We start from the raw sequence: 21,440 nt of genomic DNA, 5'->3' as shown, positions 1-21,440 counted from the left end.
CAGTCAAAAATAAGAATTTCAGGATGGTTTTTAGGGGTTCCGACAAGGGAGAACCCCTTTTGCTTTTGACGGGGAAGCATCTTATTTTTTTGGTTTTTCGCTCTTTAATGCAAAACGACTCAGACCAAATTGTTCGTTATGATGACCAAATTAAAGTTCCGCAAAAAAGATTGGAATAAAATCGTCTAGATTTTGCGAAATTTGTTAAAACATAAAAGTTCAACAATATAACATCCTTAATCGGTTACTTTATCGAAAAACATTTCACAGAAAAAATGTGACTCGCGAAAAAATAAAAACTTTACTCTCATTAAAAAAACAAAAACTTGTGTACGTTAGGAACAAATTAGAAAAACATGAATAAATAATTGCCATGGATACGAATATTCTACCCGTCAACATTCAAACTGGCCAACAGGAATATCACCCGCGTTTTAAAACCATCTCTCCCGAGTTTTTAAAGTTTGTCAAACCAACCGTCGTACTGTTGTTCGGTTGTGAGTAAGAACTATTGTACTCAATTGAGGAAAACATGACAAGAGAACCTATAGCCTTTAAAAGCAAGCCAAACAATCCAGCCTCGACAACAATGAAGGGGCAGTTTTGATGCGCGACTACTCGTTTCTTCGGCCTCGCGATTTTCCAATGGGCGCAGACGCTGACTATTTTGTTGCCAACCGACGGAAATAAATTTTACTGCTTCCCGTCTGCTACCAACTTTTCACTTTCCAAACAGTATGAATAAACGACAGCCGTGAAATTGATGTTTCAATGCCGGAACACGGTGCAATGCGTCAGCATTGGAATATTTTTTTTTAATCACTCTGCTTGGTTTTCAGGTACCTACACGTTCCGTTGATCAGATTGTTCGAAAAGTGAACGCGAATTGTGTTTTTAAAATTGAATTGGGCCAACGGACTAGGCCGCCGTAATCCCTACCTGGAGAGGGTCAGGCCCGGGCCGGCGCCGGTCACGTTACGAGTCCATTACTTCTTGTCTGATGGTTTAAGCACAAATTTAAAAAGGTCTGGTTACTTACACTATACTGATGTACTACCTTAAAGGACAGTTGGCAAGGAAACCGATGAGACGACCCCCCATGCAAAAGCAGGTCCCCAACAGGTCCCCAGCTGGTCCTAAATGTAACCTGAGACATGCCCCATTCTGCTCTAAGTCCGTATCGGAATCTGACGCCCAGGAACGTTGCTGGAGGACGACCTCACTCTGGTCCCCTGTAGGTCTCCGAGTGACATGCTACCTATCCCCTACTGCCGCTGGGGGCGCCACTGTCGCGTCGCTCTGCGCATTTACACATTTATTTCCGCATCCGTTCACTGTTTTGGAAAAGTGAGTGCAGAATACGATTCTACGTGAAATTTTACATCGCCTAGAAGTAATCATAAGTTGATAATAGTTGATATTCCATATTTCCTTCGTTTTAAAATGTTGCGGAACGGCGTCATCTGCGCTCCCGCGCGAGGGACAGTCCAGACGGGGGAGTTGCCAGGGGTTGGTTCAGGCAGGGACAAAACCGAGGCTTTAGTTGGCAGGTCCACGAGCGAAGGCAGTTCCCGCAGCAACTGAAGCCACTCGGCGTGGCTGTCCGTAACAGTCGACTGAAGCTTTAGATGCCGCACCCGCGACAGGCAGTTGCTCCGGAAGAGCGTCTTCGTGGGGAAGTTGCTCACCACGACACGCACCTCGCGCGGCAGGCGTGGCTCGAGCAACAGGCGGCGCAACGCTGTCTAGAGACATCTCTCCGCCTGAGCTGTACCTGTGTCAGGGCGGGACCTCACTGTTACACGCAAAACTTATGAAAGTATGACCAATTTGCATTGTAAAATTATTTAGGAAAATAAATAGTCAGTACACTACTGAACAATTCATAAGTACGTTGTTCTTTAAGAAACAAAAAGTACGTATTATGTTTGCACTAATGAATTGTAAAACCACTGAAACACACGTAGGGGATATGCACTCGCGTAGTAGTCGGGTCACTCTGTCCGTAATAGCACGCGTAATAGCGTGCGTATAAGTAGCGTAACAGTCGAAATTCTTCTAATTTAACCTATTTTTGGGTTGTTTTGGGCTGTTTTCAGCGAAATCCCGATGACTTTGAGGCTTAATAGAGCGTAGTAGACGTAATAGTCGGGTCACAGGTTTTGACAGTCTCGTGAAATTAAGTAAAAACTCTGAAAGCCAATTTCTGTTACCGTTTTCGGTCTATGGTCTTGTTCATTCTCTTTCGTCAGACTCAGTCTAAAGTGTTTATTAGTGTTGCAATTTTTCATGACTCTATAGTGTTGTTCTCAACCATTAAATCCAAAACTTCTATCTTCTAGATCAATTTTTTAACTTGTTTTCGCTCTCCTGAAAAGTTAGAGATCATGGACTTTCGTCACTCTGGCAAAGTATCAGTGGGCCTTATTCTCAGTAACCTGAAGAGCTAACCATAGTTCTCACCGCCATTACTCGCCCGATAAAGCTCCGTTTGCTGTTCATTAATCAACGAGATAATCACTGCCGCAGTGCATTTTTCTTGTTCATGCGCCTCTTCCACGTGTCCTTCGGCAACGGACGGGCGACGGTTCTCTTTTGCCGCTAGACTTTTATTTTTGTTTTTGGTTTTGTCACAGCTCGAACAACATGGCGTCAACTTCAGACATCAAGTAAGTTGGACTTTCTTAACTGCAAGCATAGCGTAACAGGCTGTGCTAGTTTTCGCGGATTTCCGTTCCGATACCAAACTTATGCCAGACCACGAGCCCAAACCACTATTTCTTTCAAATTTCTGTTTCGCTGCTAGCATGCCAGCCGCGTTTCTGCACTTGGTTGTACCAAGTCAGTTAGACTGCTAATTTAGGCTTATAAAACGTTTAATGGGGACTTTTGTCAAAGACGTTTTAGGACCGGAAACGAAATCGGAAATCCGGTCGGCCAAATCGGATTTTCAGACCCGATCCTCTGTAGCGACTGAAAGTCCCACTTAACCAAAATACACTTAGATCATGTTTCTGGGCGAAAAATATTATCTGTGTACACAGAACAACAAAAAGTGAGGGACCCCGCAAATAGTCACAGTCGTCAAGTTGCCAGATACTGAAATAAGGGAAAATGTACGCCACACTAAACGGAAATAAAGAATTCTTTCTGTCAACTAATTTTAAGTTGATTTTCGGTTGGGATTAAGGTTTGGGTAATCTACCCAACGATTCGGTTCGCTGTCAGAGCGAATTGTTTGTTCTCACAACAAAAAATTTCGGCTGTCCGGAAATCAACTCAAATTTGGTTGGAAAAGGCGTTTCTCCCGTTCCAAATCGTCGTAAAGTAGATGATGGTGAACATTTCAGTCGTCATAAGTTAAAACATTGATTAAGAATGCAAAGTCTAGAAAACAACACTAAATTCGGGTAAAGCAAAAATATGTCTGCGCCACGTCCTGGCGTAACACCAATTGGCTATAAACGAAAGACATTTTTGAACATTCAAGTTCGAAAATGGATTAATGACGTCAAAAAACATGTTTACTTAACAAATAAATTCGAAAAAGAGTGGTTGGCAACAAAAAGTTGAATAGCCACGTTGTACACATGTGCCCCACGGAAAATTGTCACTAACTGCCCCGGGGGCTCAGTTCATATTTAAACGGATCTCCACAGACAACCGTGAATAAAAAAATCAACTCCCAAGCTGATAAAAGCCAAGAATACTACACTTAATGGTGGATTAACGGAATCCTGGGCGTGGAAAGTCACTAGAAGACTGTTAAAGACAATTTACTTTAGACGAAATTGGAGGTCAAAAATGGCCAAAATACGTTACGTGTTTAACAGATGACCCCTCACGAGGGGGCGGGGGTAAGCGTCACGTTAGTTTTTAAACAAGCAACATCATCACACGTTTAAACAAGGCTTAAAAGCAACGGACGCCTCAGCAGTGAAAAAGAGTTCACAAGTATAAGCAAGCATAAGAGTGCTTTCATGCTTGGTTTTTGGAAGCTTGTTCGGAAGTGAGCGTACTTTTGATGAACATACTTTTGTGTCTGGTGAAATGCTACGCCCTCTTTTCTATTCGCCTGGTATAGACTCTGGTTAGCGGAGTAAGCATCCCCGAGGTAGGAGTTTGTATGAGTGCATCATGTTATCACGTTCCGAAACTAAAATTTCCTCACCTGGCTCAGTATGAATGGATACTTTTGGAAACTGCCCTATTCCGGACGGATTAAATTTAGCGATTCAGCAGTCGAATATTTATTCAAAGACAAAATGGGCTTCATTTTCGAGCTGAGCGCTGGCGTTAACCTTGGTCTAGACTCCTCAATCCATTGGTTTTGACAATTTTTTCTAACCCCCCCCCCCTATGTGTTGCTTAATGTGATTTGTGAACTTCAAAGCTTTTTTAATATCTCCCATGGAATTACTGCGGTCTCCTAATGTTTGAAAGGTCGATTTCCATATTTTTGGATGTGCCGAATCCAAATATGATGCCAGTTTTCCCTAATTCACAAATGTAAACCGAATAAGCATTTGTGGTGTCTGGAATAAGGACACTTTGCGTCCTAATTCCGGACATGCTTTAGGGGCTTCTGAACACCGTACGGAATAACTGTAAAAACTTTGTTGGGGTGCTTCAGATGCGTCAGAGCATGAACTATGTAGAATCCCGTTTGGCTTTCAATCACACCGCAAAGTTCCTATACATGTACCGGATTGATGCAGGGGGTGGAAACGGGGTGGTTTGGCGGGCCTTGGCTGCGGCGATGCGTGCACGGCCGTTGTTTGTTGTTTTTTTTGTGGTTCCTGGCAAACCACTTTCTAGCCAAAGTAGACACCTCATTTACAAATCCTGTGCGCGCACTTCTAGAGTAATGTTGATTCTTCGGGAAAATAAGCTCGGATTAAAGATTCGACACCCACAGGACGAGTTATTGACATATTTGTAACATGTTGCAATAGGCTCTTCCGCGTTCGAGCGCGGCGATTCGGGCCGGAACACGCCGAAAAAAGTGTTAACAAGTTATAAAAATTCAGATATCTCCTTTTGTGAGTGTCGATTTGGCCCCAGGATCTTATTTCCTGATCCTTTATCCTTACTCTTGAAATGCGCGCAAAGGTTTTGACGATTGGACGTCTACTTTGGCTGAAAAGTGGTTTCCCAGCTAACGCCGGAAAACAGCGAAAACGCTGAAAACCGCCGTGCACGCATCGCCGCAGCCAAGGCCCGGCAAATCAGCCTCGTTTCCACCCCCTGATTGATGGTATATTCTTACACGTATAGGAATTTTCCTACAAATTTTTGACGCGTATGGCAAAAGTTCCAAACATTTAGATAAATTCCTGGGTGAGTTTTCTCATTCTGTCAATAATCTGTGGGTAGCTTGGGCACCCCTAGGAGATCATTTTTTACCAGTGAACTAGTAAGCGCAAACGTCTAGGTACGGAGATAATTGGCGTTTTCTAACTGACCTCTGCGCCGGCGAGGTAGGCACCCGCTGACACTGAGGGTGGCAGGACTCCGCGAGGGGGAGCCGCGGGACTCGCTAGGGTTCCTCGAGTCTCGCGGATGTACCACGAACCTCGTGATATCTTTGGGAGAGGTCGCCGCAAGTCTCACGGGGGTGCCGTGATGCCCCCCTTAACAGTGGGTCTCTCGGCTGTCCTTGCGTGGGTGGCAGAACTCTGCGAGGACATCCCCGGGGTCAGTGGCACTATCGCGAGTCCCGCGGCCCCCCCTCTTGGAGTACCCTGCCACAGTCAGTGGCAGCGGGTACCTACGTCGCCTGCGCAGCGGATAGTTACTAAACACCAATTATCTCGGTATCTAGACGTTTGCGCCCACTAGTTCATTGGTGAATAACAGAAAAAGTAGCGATACAAATCGGCAACTTTGGCCCGTCCCGTACATTTTAAAATTCGACAATTTCGGTTTTGTTTAACTAAAACGGGATTTGAACCTGGGTCGGGGTCAAACCATCTTCAATAGAGGACAGTTATATTTGACCCTACTGGGATTCAATCGTGGATCCGAGGTCAAAACGGATGTAATTTTCGTCATCAGCACCCTCGAAAACGTGTGAATCGATAACAAACTGGATTCAGAAAATTTTGTCTTATTTGGCCCAAATCGTATTCGAACCTTAGAATAGGGTCAATGGATGTCATTTCCGTCATCAGCACTCTCGAAAAACCCTACCGGGATTTAAACCTAGGTCCAAACTTCTCCGATTTGCTCGAAACCAGCACCGTTGGCTTTGTCTCGTCACCTCGATTCCGAAAATACCCATACGTGCCCTTATAACTGCACCCGTTGCTGAAATCCTCCTCCACCCCATGTCAACCATGATGCACGTGCAGCAGCGGCCCCGGGGCTCGGATCGGGTTTGCTGCCACCGGGCGGTTCTAAGGGTCACCCAAGGAGACTGCATACCAAATTTGGAGAAGATCGGACCACGGGAAGTCCTCGGACGCACGCACGCACGCACGCACGCACAGGATGCATCATACTATATGCCCGTGCCCGTCCTCTGGTATTTATTTTATAATAAATACGGGACGGGCCAAAGATTATCTCCGAGGGGTGCCCTAGCCACCCAGAAATTATTGGCAGAATGAGAAAACTCACCCTGTATTTCGGATATTCAGATTTCCAATACAAGTATAGAAATTTGCTAAGACCACTGTATGACAAAATTCCGTTTATTTTTTGCAGGGAACCATCATCAGCAATGCACTGCGTCACATGCGGAAAAAATTTTGAAGCTTCATGCCTTACCGAGGACCACATCATTTGTGGCCTCTCGGCCGGGCGCGCCAAGGAGGCGCGGCTTCTCCTCCAGGCGAACGACGATTGCGCAGCGGGGGTTGAGAAGCTGCACGCCACTTTATCAGATGCTCTTCGTGCCCTGGAGGAGAAGAGCCTCAAACTGGCCTGGTTGAAGGAAAGCCTCCTCGCATCCGTTGGGGCAGATACCCAGACTTGGGAGGAGGCCAGAGACACTCTGGGGTTGGGAGGTAAGGACGAAGCTTCGGCGTACTTTCTTACATGGCAAAAGAGTTTACAATGTGCTGTAACCTTGAGAGAACATTCAGGACTGAACACTGTCATTCAAAATGCGATAACCACAATCTATATTTTGCTAAAAAAAACTATCGTACTGTTTTGCAATATTCATACCAAAAAAAGTGCAATAAAAAAAATTATAGCAAAATTTTGCAATAAAAGTATTACTTGTTTACAATAGTGCCTACTAAGAAAATGCAGTAACGAATTATGGCAAAATAATTGGCAATAAAAGAGCACAAAAGGCTCTTGTAACGCATAAATTAGGGGGTGGTTATTGCAAAACTTTGCAATAACTGAATTGTTACACTCCAGGGTGCGATAAATCGTAGGAATTGCAAATTCCATTTTATAGCAAAAATTTGTAGTAAAAGTATCGCAAATTGAATGACAGTGAATGGTGGTGGACAAGTCGACCGCCGATTTTTGTGACCTTTTTTTTGTTTTTGTTTTTGACCAATGGTCATCCCCACCACCTTGGCTCGGGACGATCCTGACCAGATGAGGCCTGCCCTCGCTGGCCCCGGGGCTGCCCGGCCCGCTCCAGGTAGGGATTACGGCAGTCTAGTCCTCTGGCCTACTTCAATTTTGATACAACAATTTGCGTTCAATTTTAGAACAAACTGTCTAGCGGATTGTGTAGTTGACTTCAAGCTAAGCAGAGTGATATAAAAATTATCTCAAAATTCGAATTTATAGCTGACTTACGGCAATTTCCGTTTGTTCAAAAAAATCGTCGTAACTCGGTTAAAAATCTGAATCTAAAGATAATTTTTACATCAGTCTACTTGGTTTGAAGTTAGCTACACGTTTCGCTTAACCGTCTTATCGAAAATTGAACGCAAATTGCTTTTAAAATTTGAGGGAGGCCAGTGGATTAGGCCACCGTGATCACTGCCTGGGCACCGGGAGCCCGATGTTGTTGGTGCAGCCTGGCCCAGGCCTGATCGATTTTTAACATCAGCTCCTCCCGGTGAGGTTCACAAAAAACGGCGGTCGACTGAAGTAACCGTGCATGGGAGTGGGGTCTCAGCCAGCTCTTCAACTTCGAGATAAAAAATATTATAACTCGTGGTTTTAGGCTCAAAGCGAGGGGGTATGCACTCGTAAATTACCCTGTACAAGCTGTCCTGTAATACACGTCTAATACAGTGTGATACGCGCGTAACAAACGCGTTATACCGAGTAGTCTGTACACGAAAGCGTAGAGTGCATACCCTTTCGACTCAAGGTAAAGTTGTAATAAAATTTGTCCTAAGAACATGTGTATGTTTGGGATCGCTAGGGGAAGAACTGAGCACCCCATATTTTACATCAAATACCATATGCACAGGCTTAACCACTATCATCTTATGAACCGCTGATGCCACGGAACACTTGTGCATACGGTATTTGAAATGAAATATGGGGTGTTCAGTTCTTCCCCTGTCCAGTTCTTCCCCGCAGTGACCCTATGCGGGTTCTCAGAACGACGGTTTACATGCATGGAGACGAGCGAAATCTTACAAGTTTATAGGTTAAGTTATATTAAATTTTGGTGTTGGTCGTTGTGCCCGAGGGGGTTTTCACTCTTCATATCCACCTACGGAGTAATACGCGCGTACTTTCACGTCATAACGTTATAACGCACTCATGGCGCGTTAATACGCGTCAAAACGAGTTATTACGCGCTTATTACACGTTCATACACTGAAATCTGAGTTGCGATACTTTCAACACAAAAAGCTGCGATGAAAAATAAGTTTGCGATTCCCAGCTTTCATCGCATTCCATGGGTGATAACTTGGTATCGCAAAATAAATTGCGATGATACCAGTATCGCACAAAAAAAGGACAACATAGCTATGTAGCGCAAAGTTCTGCGATGAAATTAGGAATACAAAACATTGCGATGAAAATAGTGAGCAAATATACTGCGATGAAATTGGTGACAGAAAAGAATGCGTTGCCTGAGTCACAAATCTATTACCATCCAATCCTATACAGAAATACATGTTGAAATAAATAAATAAATCAAAACATGGAAGTTTTTTCTCTTACAGGAAATAGGAAGTCACAAACAATGTCAACAAAAGGAAATAATGTGTGTCCATTTGACTGTTATAGATAAAATTTGCTTGGCAGACCATCCCTTCCCAACACCAACTTGCATGTGCTGCTGGCTGCTTCTGTCATCCTGCTTCCAGCTTGGCTTCCTTGCTTGATTCCACAACGAGGCACTGTGTCAATGGCGCAGTGTTCTTGTAGCAGCTCCAGTAAGAAAGCTGCTTGGACCCAGCCATCTGATAAGCACTAGCGGTATGGATGGTAATGATATTCTGGAAATAAAAAAAAGAATGGTAAGTTTGAAATTTTTTTTAAAAGTAATACTCAATTTAAGCAAGACAAAACAATTTAATATAGTATTTTACCTAGAGTCTCAGTGTGAGAATAAGATTCAGCTTTAGTTAGTCAAGAGCCATTACTTCCATCAGCTAACAGCTAACCCATGGAAAGATCTTCTAATTGACTTTGTAGAGTCCAGGCACTAGCTGCATGGATGGTAATGATATTCTGAAAATAAAAGAAGAATGATAAGTTTGAATTTTTTTAAATGGTACACTCAAAATAAGCAAGAAAAAATAATTCAATATAGTATTTTACCTGGAGTCTCATGTGAAGAAAAGATTCAGCTTCAGTTAGCCAAGAGCCGTTATTTCCATCAGTTAATCCATAAAAAGATCTTTTAATTAAATTTGTAGAGTCATTGGAGCTGATGAAATGTAGACAAATCAGTATGAAAAAGAAAAAGAAACAAATCACTATGATTGGGTTATCAGCAGAAAAATCAAGCAAACAAATGGTCAACTTAAAATCAATCAGTATAAAATAATGAAGTCATCTAAAGTGTCCTTACCACAAACGAGGATAATTTTGAAGTCTTTTATACTGTCAAGTGTAGAGAGTACCAAGTGTTCCAAAACTTGTGTCTGCACTGTGCTTCTGGGGTACAGAAACTAATGAAGTTAAAGACAGTCTACAAAAATCTTTACAGTATCGTAAGTCTCCCTAGAAAAGAAACAATCAGTAATAATAATAAAATCATTTTTTAGGAAAATACACTAGTAAGACTATTAATTAGTTTCCTCTTTTTGTAACTCAAGACTTGATTAAGTTTTAACAGCGTGCATTAACGGATTACCTTTTACATAATGTTGAAATGATTCCTTTCCTTCATGACGGTAGTGCATGTTGCTGCTTGGTGTTGAATGTGAAGTTTGTTTGGCAGACCCTGAGGCATCCCTTCGCAACACCAATTTGCTCGTGCTGCTGGCTGCTTCTGCCATCCTGCTTCCAACTTCGCTTCCTTGCTTAATTCCACACTGAGGCCTGTGTCACTGGTGCAGAGTTCTTGTAGCAGCTCCACTTGGAAAGCTGCTTGGACCCAGCCTCTGGCAGCATAAAAGGTAATGAAATTCTGAAATAAAAAAAATGGTACATTTGAATTATTTGTTTATAAGTAACACTCAAACTGAGCGAGGCAAAATAATTTAACATAGCATTTTACCTGGAATCTCATTGGGAGGAAATGATTCAGCTTTTGTTTGTCAAGAGCCGTTATTTCTATCAGCAAATCCTCGGAAAGATCTTTTAACTAACCAAACAATATGACAATTGAATTTGTTGCGTCGTTTGAGCTGATGAGATGTAGACAAATCAGTATGGAAAAGAAAAAGAAACAAATCACAATGATTGGGTTATCGGCAGAAAAATCAAGCAAACAAATAGTCAACAAAGAATCAGCCAGTATAAAAAAATGAAGTCATCTTAAGTGTCCTTACCACAAACGAGGATAATTTTGAAGTCTTTTATATTGTCAAGTGTAGAGAGTGAGTACCAAGAGTTCCTTCAAGCCAAATCAATTTTAAATCTATCAACAGTCCAAAACTAATGAAGGAACTCTGCAAGACAGTCTAGAAAAATCTTTACAGCATCATAAGTCTCCCTAGAAAAGAAACAATCAGTAAGAATAATAAAATCATTTTTTAGGAAAATACACTAGTAAGACTATTCATTAGTTTCCTCTTTTTGTAACTCAAGATTTGATTAAGTTTTAACAGCGTGTTAATGGATTACCTTTTACATAATGTTGAAATGATTCCTTTCCTTCATGACGGTAGTGCATGTTGCTGCTTGGTGTTGAATGTGAAGTTTGTTTGGCAGACCCTGAGGCATCCCTTCGCAACACCAACTTGCTCGTGCTGCTGGCTGCTTCTGCAATCCTGCTTCCAACTTCGCTTCCTTGCTTAATTCCACACCAAGGCCTGTGCCAATGGTGCAGTACTCCTGTAGCTGCTTCAGTTACACAGCTCCTTGGATTCTGCTTTCTTATGACACTAATTGCATGGATGGTTATGCTTTGCTGCAAAAATAAAATAAAAAGATAAGAAAACCAAAGAATGTGAACATTTTTTAAATTATTAGCAAGACAAAATATTTAAACATGGTATTTTACCTTGAGTCTCAGTATGCGAGGAGAAGAATAAGCATTAGTTTGTCACAAGTTGATATTTTCATCAGCAAATCCATGGAAAGGTCATTGAATTTACAAAACTATACTATGATTGAATTTGTTACGTCACTGGAGCTGATAAGTTGAAGAAAATTTTAATTTACAAAACCATACTAATGATTGAATTATTAAGTCACTGGAGCTGATGAGTTGAAGAAAATTTAAATTTACAAAGCTTTACTATGATTGAATTTGTTAGGTCACTGGAGCTGATGAGTCAAAGAAATTTTATCATGAAAAAGAAAAAGAAACAAATCATTATTATTAGGTTGTTAAATAACAAGCAAACAATTAATGTTTCAAGTATACAGCACTTTGCATAGGACAATACAAATTGAGTACAATACCTTTTATGCTAGCAGTTTCCTGTGGCCCAACAGAAGGGCATACCATTTCCTTTGCCATTTCAGACTCACAATGGGATGCGGATAAAGCAGTTTCTCAGCATCAACAGTGATTAGAGCGGACACTTGAGACAGCTCAAAGGCATTCACATCAGCTGCTAGGCAAAGAGTAGTAACCTTTTGGCAAACAAAGGCAAAGTTCTTCTTATCCACCATGAAAATCTTCTTGATCAGGCCAAAGTCTGGGAGATCAGAATCAGACAACAATACTAAAGTTGATTCTCTGAAGAGAGTTCCATGAATTGTCAGTCTTGAAAGTTGTTCAATCTTTCCACTGTTTGGGAACAGTACTCTGACTCGATTAAGATTGCGGTCCATCAATGTAGACACATCCTTAGTCACAGTGTATTGATGACCTTCATAAAGGTAGTTAGCCCCCATCATTTGGCGGCATTGCTTTGCTTGATGTCTGTATGAAAGAGACTTTGGGGGATTGATGAAGTTGCCTGCTATCTTCATTAGTCTCTTAAACAATTTATGGTGTGCCTCAAAACGAAAGCATGCTACTTGCCTTATGCCACCTTGAAGTAATATTTGGTCAGCCAAATGATGGAGAAAATGAACTTTTGCCATACTTGGGTCAGGAACTATTTTGAGAAGTCTTTTATGAAAAACTTTGATCTTCCGTCTCAAAAGAGGGACATCAGAAACATGAAAGTCATAAGATAAGCATAAATTCATAACTTTGTTGAGACTTAATAGACAGTCAAGATAGTCTCTATTGCCAGGGAAACACACTTCACCATTGTCCATTTCCTTCTGCAATACAATAGGAAGGATCAGAGACAATACCCTCATTTGAGCAGCAGTCTGGCGTAGTTTTTTCGTGGAGCAAAGATGATCATCCAAAATCAAACCAGGCCTGTCTTTTTCAAAGGCTTTGGAGCAGTCTTGAATTCGTGCATTCACTTCCCCAAGGGTGAATGCACCTTCTTCTTTGATAACATGAATAAGCACAAGACGACATACAAACTCAACAACACCTTCATGAGCTATGTGCATCAAATCTGGAGTTAGGGCCTTTGTAACATCAAAATAGTCTATGTCCAACAATTCACTTCTACAATTCACACCATAAAGGACAGATGGGTTATAACCAAGAGCAGCTTTTTCTTTAGTGGTCATTTCAGCGTAATTTTCAACTTCATTGATGTGGTCTTGATGCAAATCTTTAGTTCTTCTCTCAAATGACTCAATGTTGGTTATTTGCAAATAATTCTCTCCATTAGAGGCCAAACACATTCCACATGGCTTTTCAGCTGATACACTCTCTTTAAAACCTCCTATAGCTGCGTTTGCTGGGTAGTCACCACAAGATGCCTGTAAAATTCCATGGAAATTTCTTTCTACACCGCAAATGTTCATTGAAACACCTTCAGGTGAAGACAACTTGTTCAACCCTTCAATAAAATTCTTCAAAATTTTACTATATCCATACAGCTTTAAAGTTGTTGTCTTCACCACAGCATAAAGTTGCACTACTTTGTCAGTAGACCTTAATTCTGGATATATATTTCCCAAGAGCCAATAAAAGAAGGTCATTGCGTGCTTTCCTGACCTGGCAGAGGCTGAGTCCACAACATCCACACCATCGTGGTAAAAGAGGATAGTGAGTGTATCACCATTCTTGTTTCTCAAAACAACAACATTTTCTAGATACATTGTGCCATCTAACACAGATTTTAGCATATCTGCTTCTGAGACCCTGGGATTATCAACACATTTTAAAACGTCCTTGCACTGCAATAGACGCTCAAGTTGATCCAAAAATGGAACATAATAGAAATAATGAACATCCTTTGACACTAGTTTTCCATTCTGAAGTACTTCTTCTTTCCGGAGGACTTCTTTCTCAGGTTTCACTAATCCTGCATGTTCTTGCAAATAATCTAGAAGGTCATCAGCACTTTCAACTCCTTCAAAAATGTTGAATTCTTTCACATCTTCCAACAATTCTAACAGGTCGTCACACTTCACAAATTCTTCAACACCCGCCTTTTCTTGAATCAGTTTCTGAAACAAAAACAAAAACAATACGCAACTGTCAGCTTCATTTCAAACATATACAACCAAACAACACTAATTACGTATTCACTACATTCTGACAACCTACCCATATCACATCAATAAATGTCTTCTGTATCTTTTTAATGCCAGTAGTTATAGCATCAATAATTGTCTGAGTAGCATTATGCTTTTCTTTAATTTCAACCAAAAAATCAGCAACTTCTTTTTGAAGACGCTCTTCGAGTACAACTGAAAGGAGAAGAAGAAAAATAAATAAACTATCACTCAGAAAAAGGAGGCAAAACAAAACAATATGTAATTTAAAAATAGGGCAAGAGAAAATACTGAAACTAACAGAAGGTGATCTTGAGAGCTCTTATTAAAACCTCAATTTAGTGCAATCGATAGGACTTACCATCAATGGGCTCATCCTCGCTGACTTCTTCTTCATCCGAACATTGAGCTTCTTTGTTTTGCTCGGAGGCAGAGTCTGAATCATCAGCTGTATAAATATTATCATCAGTTGATGAAGTACCTGTGAACATGCAAAATTAAGTCAATTAGTGAAAGCCAAAGTATGAGAGTAAAAGCCTTTTTCTGTCAAGAACAAAAAGAAATTTGCAGTTTAAGATTTCTGTTGGAACACCACTGCTAGCAAGAGGTACAACGTCCCTAACCTGGCATATCGCTCCCATGTGGTTGATTTGGTTGTTTTGGTTGAGCAACCACTTCACAAAACTGCAGGTGTTTTCTCAAAGTTTCAAAATTACTTGTTGTTTTGCCACAGCGATTGCATGAATACTGAATGGAAGGGACTGGTTTCCCTCTGTGAACACTCAAAATGTGTTCATGAAGACTGTCCCTGGAGGGATAAGTGCCATGGCAAACAGGGCACTTAAACATTTTAGAAATTTGGCGGGGCCGATGTAGAAAAATTATGAACAACACGTTACATTTCTTCAGCCACAACACTTAAAACTACTTTAAAATCCAGCCCCTCCTTCGCTGTCCATGCCAGCCCAGTGCCAGCCTCAACCAAACTACCGTGATCTCAGAAAACCGGATGCTAACTGCTACCCATCGATCAATCGATCTATCGATCCATCGATTCCATCGACCATGCCTGCTCGGAACACATGTAAAAAGGGGTCAATAAAAGTATTCAGAGCCTAAAAATGTCCCAGAATTACAGAAAAGTCTGATAACTAGATAAATACACTATTTAATGGCAGTAAACCATTCTACTTATGTTACGCAATTCTACCAAATCGAAATAAAACTCGAATATTCATGGCCAACTGCAAGAAAAAAAAGAAGATATTTTCACTTTTAAATTAAAGATTGTCAACGGTTTAGCAACAGAAATATTATCAAATTGAGAAAAAAATCAAAATGTAACAGGGTTTTTCTACCTAACAACGCTTTGAATCCTGCATTCTGCTATAAAAATGATTTACTTTGAAAATTGGGTGCGTTGGCAGCAGTGACAAAAGCGGGAACAGGAAGCTACTGAAACGGTTTCCAGATTTCGACCAGCGAACTTTCAACGAGTACGGCAGTTTGGATCCCTGTTCTCAGAAACTTTAGTTGTGAAAAATGACCGAAGTATTCGTTCATTTGGAGGGTCGAACATTTGTCATCGATATTGAACCTAACACCATTAATGGCTTGAAATGCGAATTTGAATCCCTTTGCAAAGAGGATGAGGTGCTCAAGGCAAGACGACTTCAGTTCGCTCCTACCTACAGTATGTTTCACCGTGGACTCAACGCCAAGGTGGAAATCAAACGGAAATATGAATTTAAAGGTGGTGAAGAGGTATACGTGGCATGGACTCCTCTACAATTTGGTCAGGTAATTTGCTTTGCTTAGTCAGAACCTACAACCATGACAAAGGTCCTCCAACTTGATTGAAAACTTTCACCTAAGGCCCAGGGGGAAGAGGTTAAGAAATAAACGTGAATGTAATACATATCCATAAGGAGTTTAATGAACATTTGTTGTTTTCAGTCTCTACCTGAAAGTGGAAATGATGTCCATACTACTCCGTTAAAAGTAAGTTGTATGGTTTAACACATTTCGAAACAAAACATTATCATTGATTTATTGGTAATACGCATTAATTTTTATTGCAGCAAATCCAAGTGACCTCAAGCCCTCGTGCTTCAGTTGCAAACAAAGTAAGTTTTAATAATGATATGATGGCAATATTAAATTTAAGATATTAAATTTGCTTTAATCTATGTTTTTCAGAATGAATTTAAGATGAATATCATGGAAAGAGAGATCAATAAAGAAAATATTGATCCAAAACTGCCTCTACAAGAAAACACAAGTCCTTTGAGAAAGCCTGATCCCTCAGAGTCCATCAAACATCAGCAAGGGACCCGTAAATCTATTGCACACAGCCCTCCTATGGATCTTGATTATGAGCCATGCTGTTCCAAAACATTACCCTTGACATTACCGGTATGTTAGTTGATTCTATAAGGGTCTTCAGCTTAGCTCAAACAAATTTTCTTGTTATGATTTAGATTCATTACTTTGAAGAAGCCGTTATTCTTTTGCTTGTTTATTTTCAGTTTGAAGAGCATGAATTATCGGATCTGGGGGATGATAGTCATGATGACGATTGGTACGGGGAGGTAAGGGAGTATTATTTGGAAGATGAATGGAAGAAAATGCCAAAAGCATTGAAAGAAAGAGAAAAAAATCGTTTTGAGCTACATGAGCAGCAGATGAAACTTGGTTAGTCCCATTAACTTGAAATGGACTTTAACCTGTTGATGAAATTTAACCATATTAATAACATAAAATTTTTGTTTTGAAGGCCTTACAAAAACACCGTTTCAACCACAAAAAGGAGAAGTAATTAAACCCAATATAAAACACGCTTCAAAACAAAAAAGAACTTCTTCCACTAGGGTAAGGATGCATGCTACACAAGTTTTGTTTTGTTTAACTCAGCCACAACTTTCAATCAAATTTAAATAATTATGTAGGCTCCACCGCCCAAAAGGACCAGCCAAAGGCTTCAGAAGAGGATTGCAGAGGCTGAAAGTTCTGAGTCAATTGATGACCCAATTGGTGAAGCAGGTCCCAGTGGTGCTGGTAAAGCCACAAGTGGAATAGAAAACACTGAAAATTCTGAGCCCAGTGATGATGAAATTATTGAAGGGGGTTCCAGTAATAAGAAAAAGCGGAGGCCTAACACAAAGGTATAACCAAAACTATTTGAAGTTACAAAAATGCTTTAGAGGTGTTTGTTTGACAAAACAAAGTCCATTTCTTTACAGTTGAAGTTTCTGCCAGGCGATGAACTAGTAGGCTCTAAACTCATGCCTAAGTTTAGTGACAGTTCAGTTAGGTCCATTCTAGCTGGAAACCCAAACATGATCTATATTTTAGCTGACATACGCAGTCATATACTATCAAAGCGTCCCGTTCTTTACCTCTCAAACTCAGAAAGGACCAATATGAGCATAGCCATAGTAAAAAAGTATCCTCAATTGGCAGATGTAGATGGCGATGGAACTGGTTCTGTAAGTACTGGCTAATTATTAAGCATTTTAACAACAGTGGCGTAGTTCAAATGTTGCAAACAAATTTGCCAATGCCATACTGGAAGGCATTACTCAGATTCAGATTCAGATACTTTATTTGTCTTTCACATACACATATGTTGACATCGTCAAAATTAATACCTTAAGACTTGTTAAAGTCATATTGGATCAATTAAAATAATAAATAATATAGGGTGAGTATATGTTTGTTTCCTTTCAGACAAGTCTCTCTGGTAGCATTAGTGCATCCATACGAGGCAAAAGAAGCTATGATGCTAATACCAAACCTCGAAGGCAGGCAGCTAAGCTTCAGTCAAAATCAAAAATTACTGGGGACTTCAAAATTGTTTGGTCAGTATTAAACTATGTTTGATGAGTCTTAAACTTTTTTCTGAAAATTATAATTTGATGAGATTTACCTGTTTTATATGTTTGTTTTTTTTTCTCTTCTAGCAGTGAAGATGAATCTGAAGAGGCGGCAATGAATGCAGAGTTGCGTGCTGGGACCTCTGATCAAATACGAGTGAAGTTCTTAATTGGAAGAACATTGGAGATTCGGGAAGTGGAGTTTGATATTGCTTATAAAGCTGCAGACCCTGAAACAAGAGCACAAAAATGTCAAGAAATTTGGGAGAGTTACCCTCACTACAAAGATGGAAAGCTGGTAATTAAAGAAATATGGTCTTAATTAAGGATCCTTGATTCAGTGGATAACTTTTAGTGAGCTTTATCTCTAAGTTACTTTCAATGCTTGAATGTACTATGGACTAATGTAGCATCTGCTATGATTTGTAGATAATTTATGAGCACTGCCTTCATCTCAAGATAAAGCAAGAAGTGATGAGAGACAATTTCAAAAATATGGTCGCCAAACTCAGCACATTTTTCAATATGGGTTGTGACAGTGGGCCCGACATCTTGCGCATTCTAGTAAACCTCTATGAGGAAATCACCCCTAAAGTGCTTATAAGTGTAGACAAAAAAATTACACCACCTATTGACATCAGAGATGTAAGTAAACCACCCAGTGCTCTAAATATAATATACTAGTGGAGCTTTAACAAAAACAAAATTTGTTTTTTAGGAAGGAGAGGCAGAAGGTCGAATGCACACTAAGACATACCATGCTGGACATGCCCCTTGTGTGCTAGCAACCACATTGATAGATGAGCTGGGCGATGAGGTGCTGAGTCGCTCCTACCTGAAAATGTACAGCACTTGCCTTGGCACTATTGAAGATCCAACCCCTTGTGAAATAGTCTTGCAATTACTTGCACCATACTTCATAGGTAACATTAATTTTCCCGATGCCTACAAAAGTTTCCTACGATTTCTTGAAAAGAATGTTCATGGCACTATGTGCATCCAAACTGCAAAACAAAGTGCCCATAGCACCTACACCACTTTTGTGAGAAAATATGACAGTATCAAATAACTTTACTTTATCCTCCTAAGCTGACTACTGAGTGAAAGAAATCAAAAATCTTCAGCTGATGTTGATTTTCTAATAGGATACGAAAGAAAACAAGTTTTTTTTTTTAATCTGTAATTATTTTTTGTAAAACCTTTGGTGATAATTTGATGAAATAATACATTGTATCAAGGTTTTGCTGTTGTTAACTTAAAGATTATTTTAATCTCTCTTCCCTGTCACTGTTTTCTGTAAAAGCTTTGATAACAATTTGATGAACTCATACATGGTATCAAGGTTTTGCTGTTGTCAACTGACAGTCTTTTTTTTTAAATCTGTTCCCTAACCCAAAACAATCTACTGAACACAATCACAAAACAGTTTACATTGTTATGAATTTGGTTACAATCTAATAAATATGAACCAGGGCAGGACGGTTTACCCAAGGTCCAGCAGAGATCTTGATTAAGAATGGTGACAGAAATGTAGTTCTGCAACTAGTCTCGAAGGGCAGGGTGACAGCAACAGCGGAACCTGGAATCACAGAGTTAGAAAAGCCAAATGACCATACAAACTCAACTGTTTTAACAAAACAGATACCAGCACAAAATTCTGAAGAATGCATTGAATTTTAATGAGCATTGGAAGAAAAAGTACATATAATCAAAATGTAGGAGAGCATTTACTCGCAGTTTGAAAATTGATAGTAACAAACAATTTTATTACCTACATGGAGGGCGCAGTTTCTCACTTATTTACAGAGTGACTGTAAGGTGTCCTGATCAGTAGGCTGAAGCTGTTCTTAGCAGAAGACCATTCAATTACGAACAGTTGACTTCTCACCTTTCACCCTGGAAATGCACAAAACAAAGTCATTAGACTTACATGTACAGAAATTGCAATGTTTCATGGCCAGTGAATCTCTAAATTTGAGAAAGGATACTTTTCTTAAACAAACAGTGATAATTTTATGAGTGTTTTGAGTCATCTTTCAAACCTGAACTAACTTCAAGTTCCAAAGTGGATTGCTTTCAGAGTAAGCTCTGAATTAAACTTCGGTAATTTCTCAGTCAGATGCCTGAGCTCAGTGACACCACAAAGATAATAAAGATTTGAAAGTACACTTCAATATCTTTCTAAGAACATAGTCCACATTGGTCTCTTACCAAATACCTATTAGTTGAACAAAAACTTCAGTCCTGCATGGCGGTCTGGACACTTGGGCTCCATGCTGCTCACAGGACGAGCGGCTGCTCGTCCAATCCAAAACCATCGTCCGTGGGAATCCCTCAGCGACAAACTCTCCTGAAGGATGGGAAAAGAATCCTGACTCCCTTTCACCCTAAACAAAATATGTCAGTTATCAGAAAAGCAAAGCAAAACATACCTAATAGAAAAGGGCAAGTATGCTCTCAATTAGTAGAAGGGTTAGGCACTGGTCGAAATCAACACAAAACTGAATGATAAATTGATGGCAGCACTAACATGGCTTCACGAAACAGAACGAGAGCCCAAGGAGAGTTGAGTAATGCAATACCCAGCCACGAAATGCGACAGCTCGATTTATATTTTCGAAAATAGTAAAATAAACAAACGGCTACCTGTTTGCAGTCGAACTCTTGCGGCGCAAAACAGAACCCATATGTGCACGACGACGATCTTATTCGCACTATCGTGGGTCGTCTGCCCTCTGTGCAGGTGCAGCTGTAAACAGTTTAACTCAAGATGGATTGAGTGAGTGACAGCGCCGCGTTCAACCAGCATTTAGGCTTTTCTTTTTTCTCAAATTCGGCAGTTCCAAGCAGATTGGCATTTTCATGGAACAAGTGCGTTCTCAGGTATTTTGGTGAAGTGTCAAAGTCATGTCTTGAAGCTCTTGCCAATCCTTTCCACCCAAGAACAGCAACAAGTTAGTCTTTTACTTGTCTTTTAAGTGTTGAGTGAGGATCATATGGTGACAGTAAACATAAGGTATGTCAACAATCCAGCATCAGTGACCCAGACCTATAAGCCTTTCATCACTCAAAGCTTAGAGCTAATGGTCAACTACTTTATTTAGATCTTTAAAGAGCCAAATGCCCAAAGCCATTACACCCGTTAGTGCCCTATAATTTCATATTTTGTTTTTATACGCATCCAAACTTTGCTGAGGTTTATCAGCTATGATGATGATTGAACAAGACACATTGTATATACCTGAATAGCTTAACAATTTAAGAATTGGGTGATCGGTTAGGTTTATAGTCTGTATGTGGATCGCTTTGCTATGCGATTCTTCAAGCTGCCTGCGTAGTCTTTATTTTCATTGCATTTTTGTGCGGTACAAAGTTTCATCGCTAAATTTTGTTGTATGTATCGCAAAGCAGAATTCAATCGCAAAGTTTTGTTGTGCTCATTGCAATAAGTTGCGATGAAAATTGTATCGCTCAAAAAGTGAGGTGATC

At 40.3% G+C, this 21,440-nt stretch overlaps 1 protein-coding gene and 1 long non-coding RNA gene across 3 annotated transcripts; one reads left to right on the top strand and one right to left on the bottom strand.

Annotated features, from left to right (window-relative positions):
* The first annotated feature begins 2,518 nt into the window (after positions 1-2,518).
* LOC117640747 lies at positions 2,519-9,280 on the top strand. 2 transcript variants are annotated; one of them, XM_034377634.1, is made up of 3 exons: positions 2,519-2,669; positions 6,709-7,010; positions 9,184-9,280. In XM_034377634.1, the coding sequence occupies exons 1-3, from the start codon at positions 2,647-2,649 to the stop codon at positions 9,261-9,263; spliced, it is 405 nt and encodes a 134-aa protein (XP_034233525.1). In that variant the 5' UTR covers positions 2,519-2,646; the 3' UTR covers positions 9,264-9,280. The 2 variants fall into 2 exon arrangements, with proteins under 2 accessions (XP_034233525.1, XP_034233524.1); XM_034377633.1 differs by having other exon boundaries at positions 9,166-9,280.
* A 10,037-nt stretch (positions 9,281-19,317) lies between these two features.
* Positions 19,318-20,319, bottom strand: LOC117640750. The gene is made up of 3 exons (XR_004587452.1): positions 20,163-20,319; positions 19,723-19,847; positions 19,318-19,530 (listed from the first exon to the last, which is right to left on the bottom strand). It is a non-coding gene; the product is annotated as an uncharacterized LOC117640750 (long non-coding RNA).
* Positions 20,320-21,440: the final 1,121 nt, after the last annotated feature.

The sequence above is a fragment of the Thrips palmi genome, unplaced genomic scaffold, assembly GCF_012932325.1.
Source record: "Thrips palmi isolate BJ-2018 unplaced genomic scaffold, TpBJ-2018v1 HiC_scaffold_12, whole genome shotgun sequence".
Lineage (NCBI taxonomy): Eukaryota > Metazoa > Arthropoda > Insecta > Thysanoptera > Thripidae > Thrips > Thrips palmi.
Note: the sequence above shows the minus strand (reverse complement) of the source record. Positions and strands in the feature narration are given on the sequence as shown.

Bases quoted from the DNA above. Each gene is read 5' to 3' on its own strand.
- LOC117640747 (XM_034377633.1), top strand. From the start codon at position 2,647: ATGGCGTCAACTTCAGACATCAA. The intron at 2,670-6,708 runs GTAAGTTGGACT...TATTTTTTGCAG, and splicing joins GCGTCAACTTCAGACATCAA to GGAACCATCATCAGCAATGC. The intron at 7,011-9,165 runs GTAAGGACGAAG...TGACTGTTATAG, and splicing joins AGACACTCTGGGGTTGGGAG to ATAAAATTTGCTTGGCAGAC.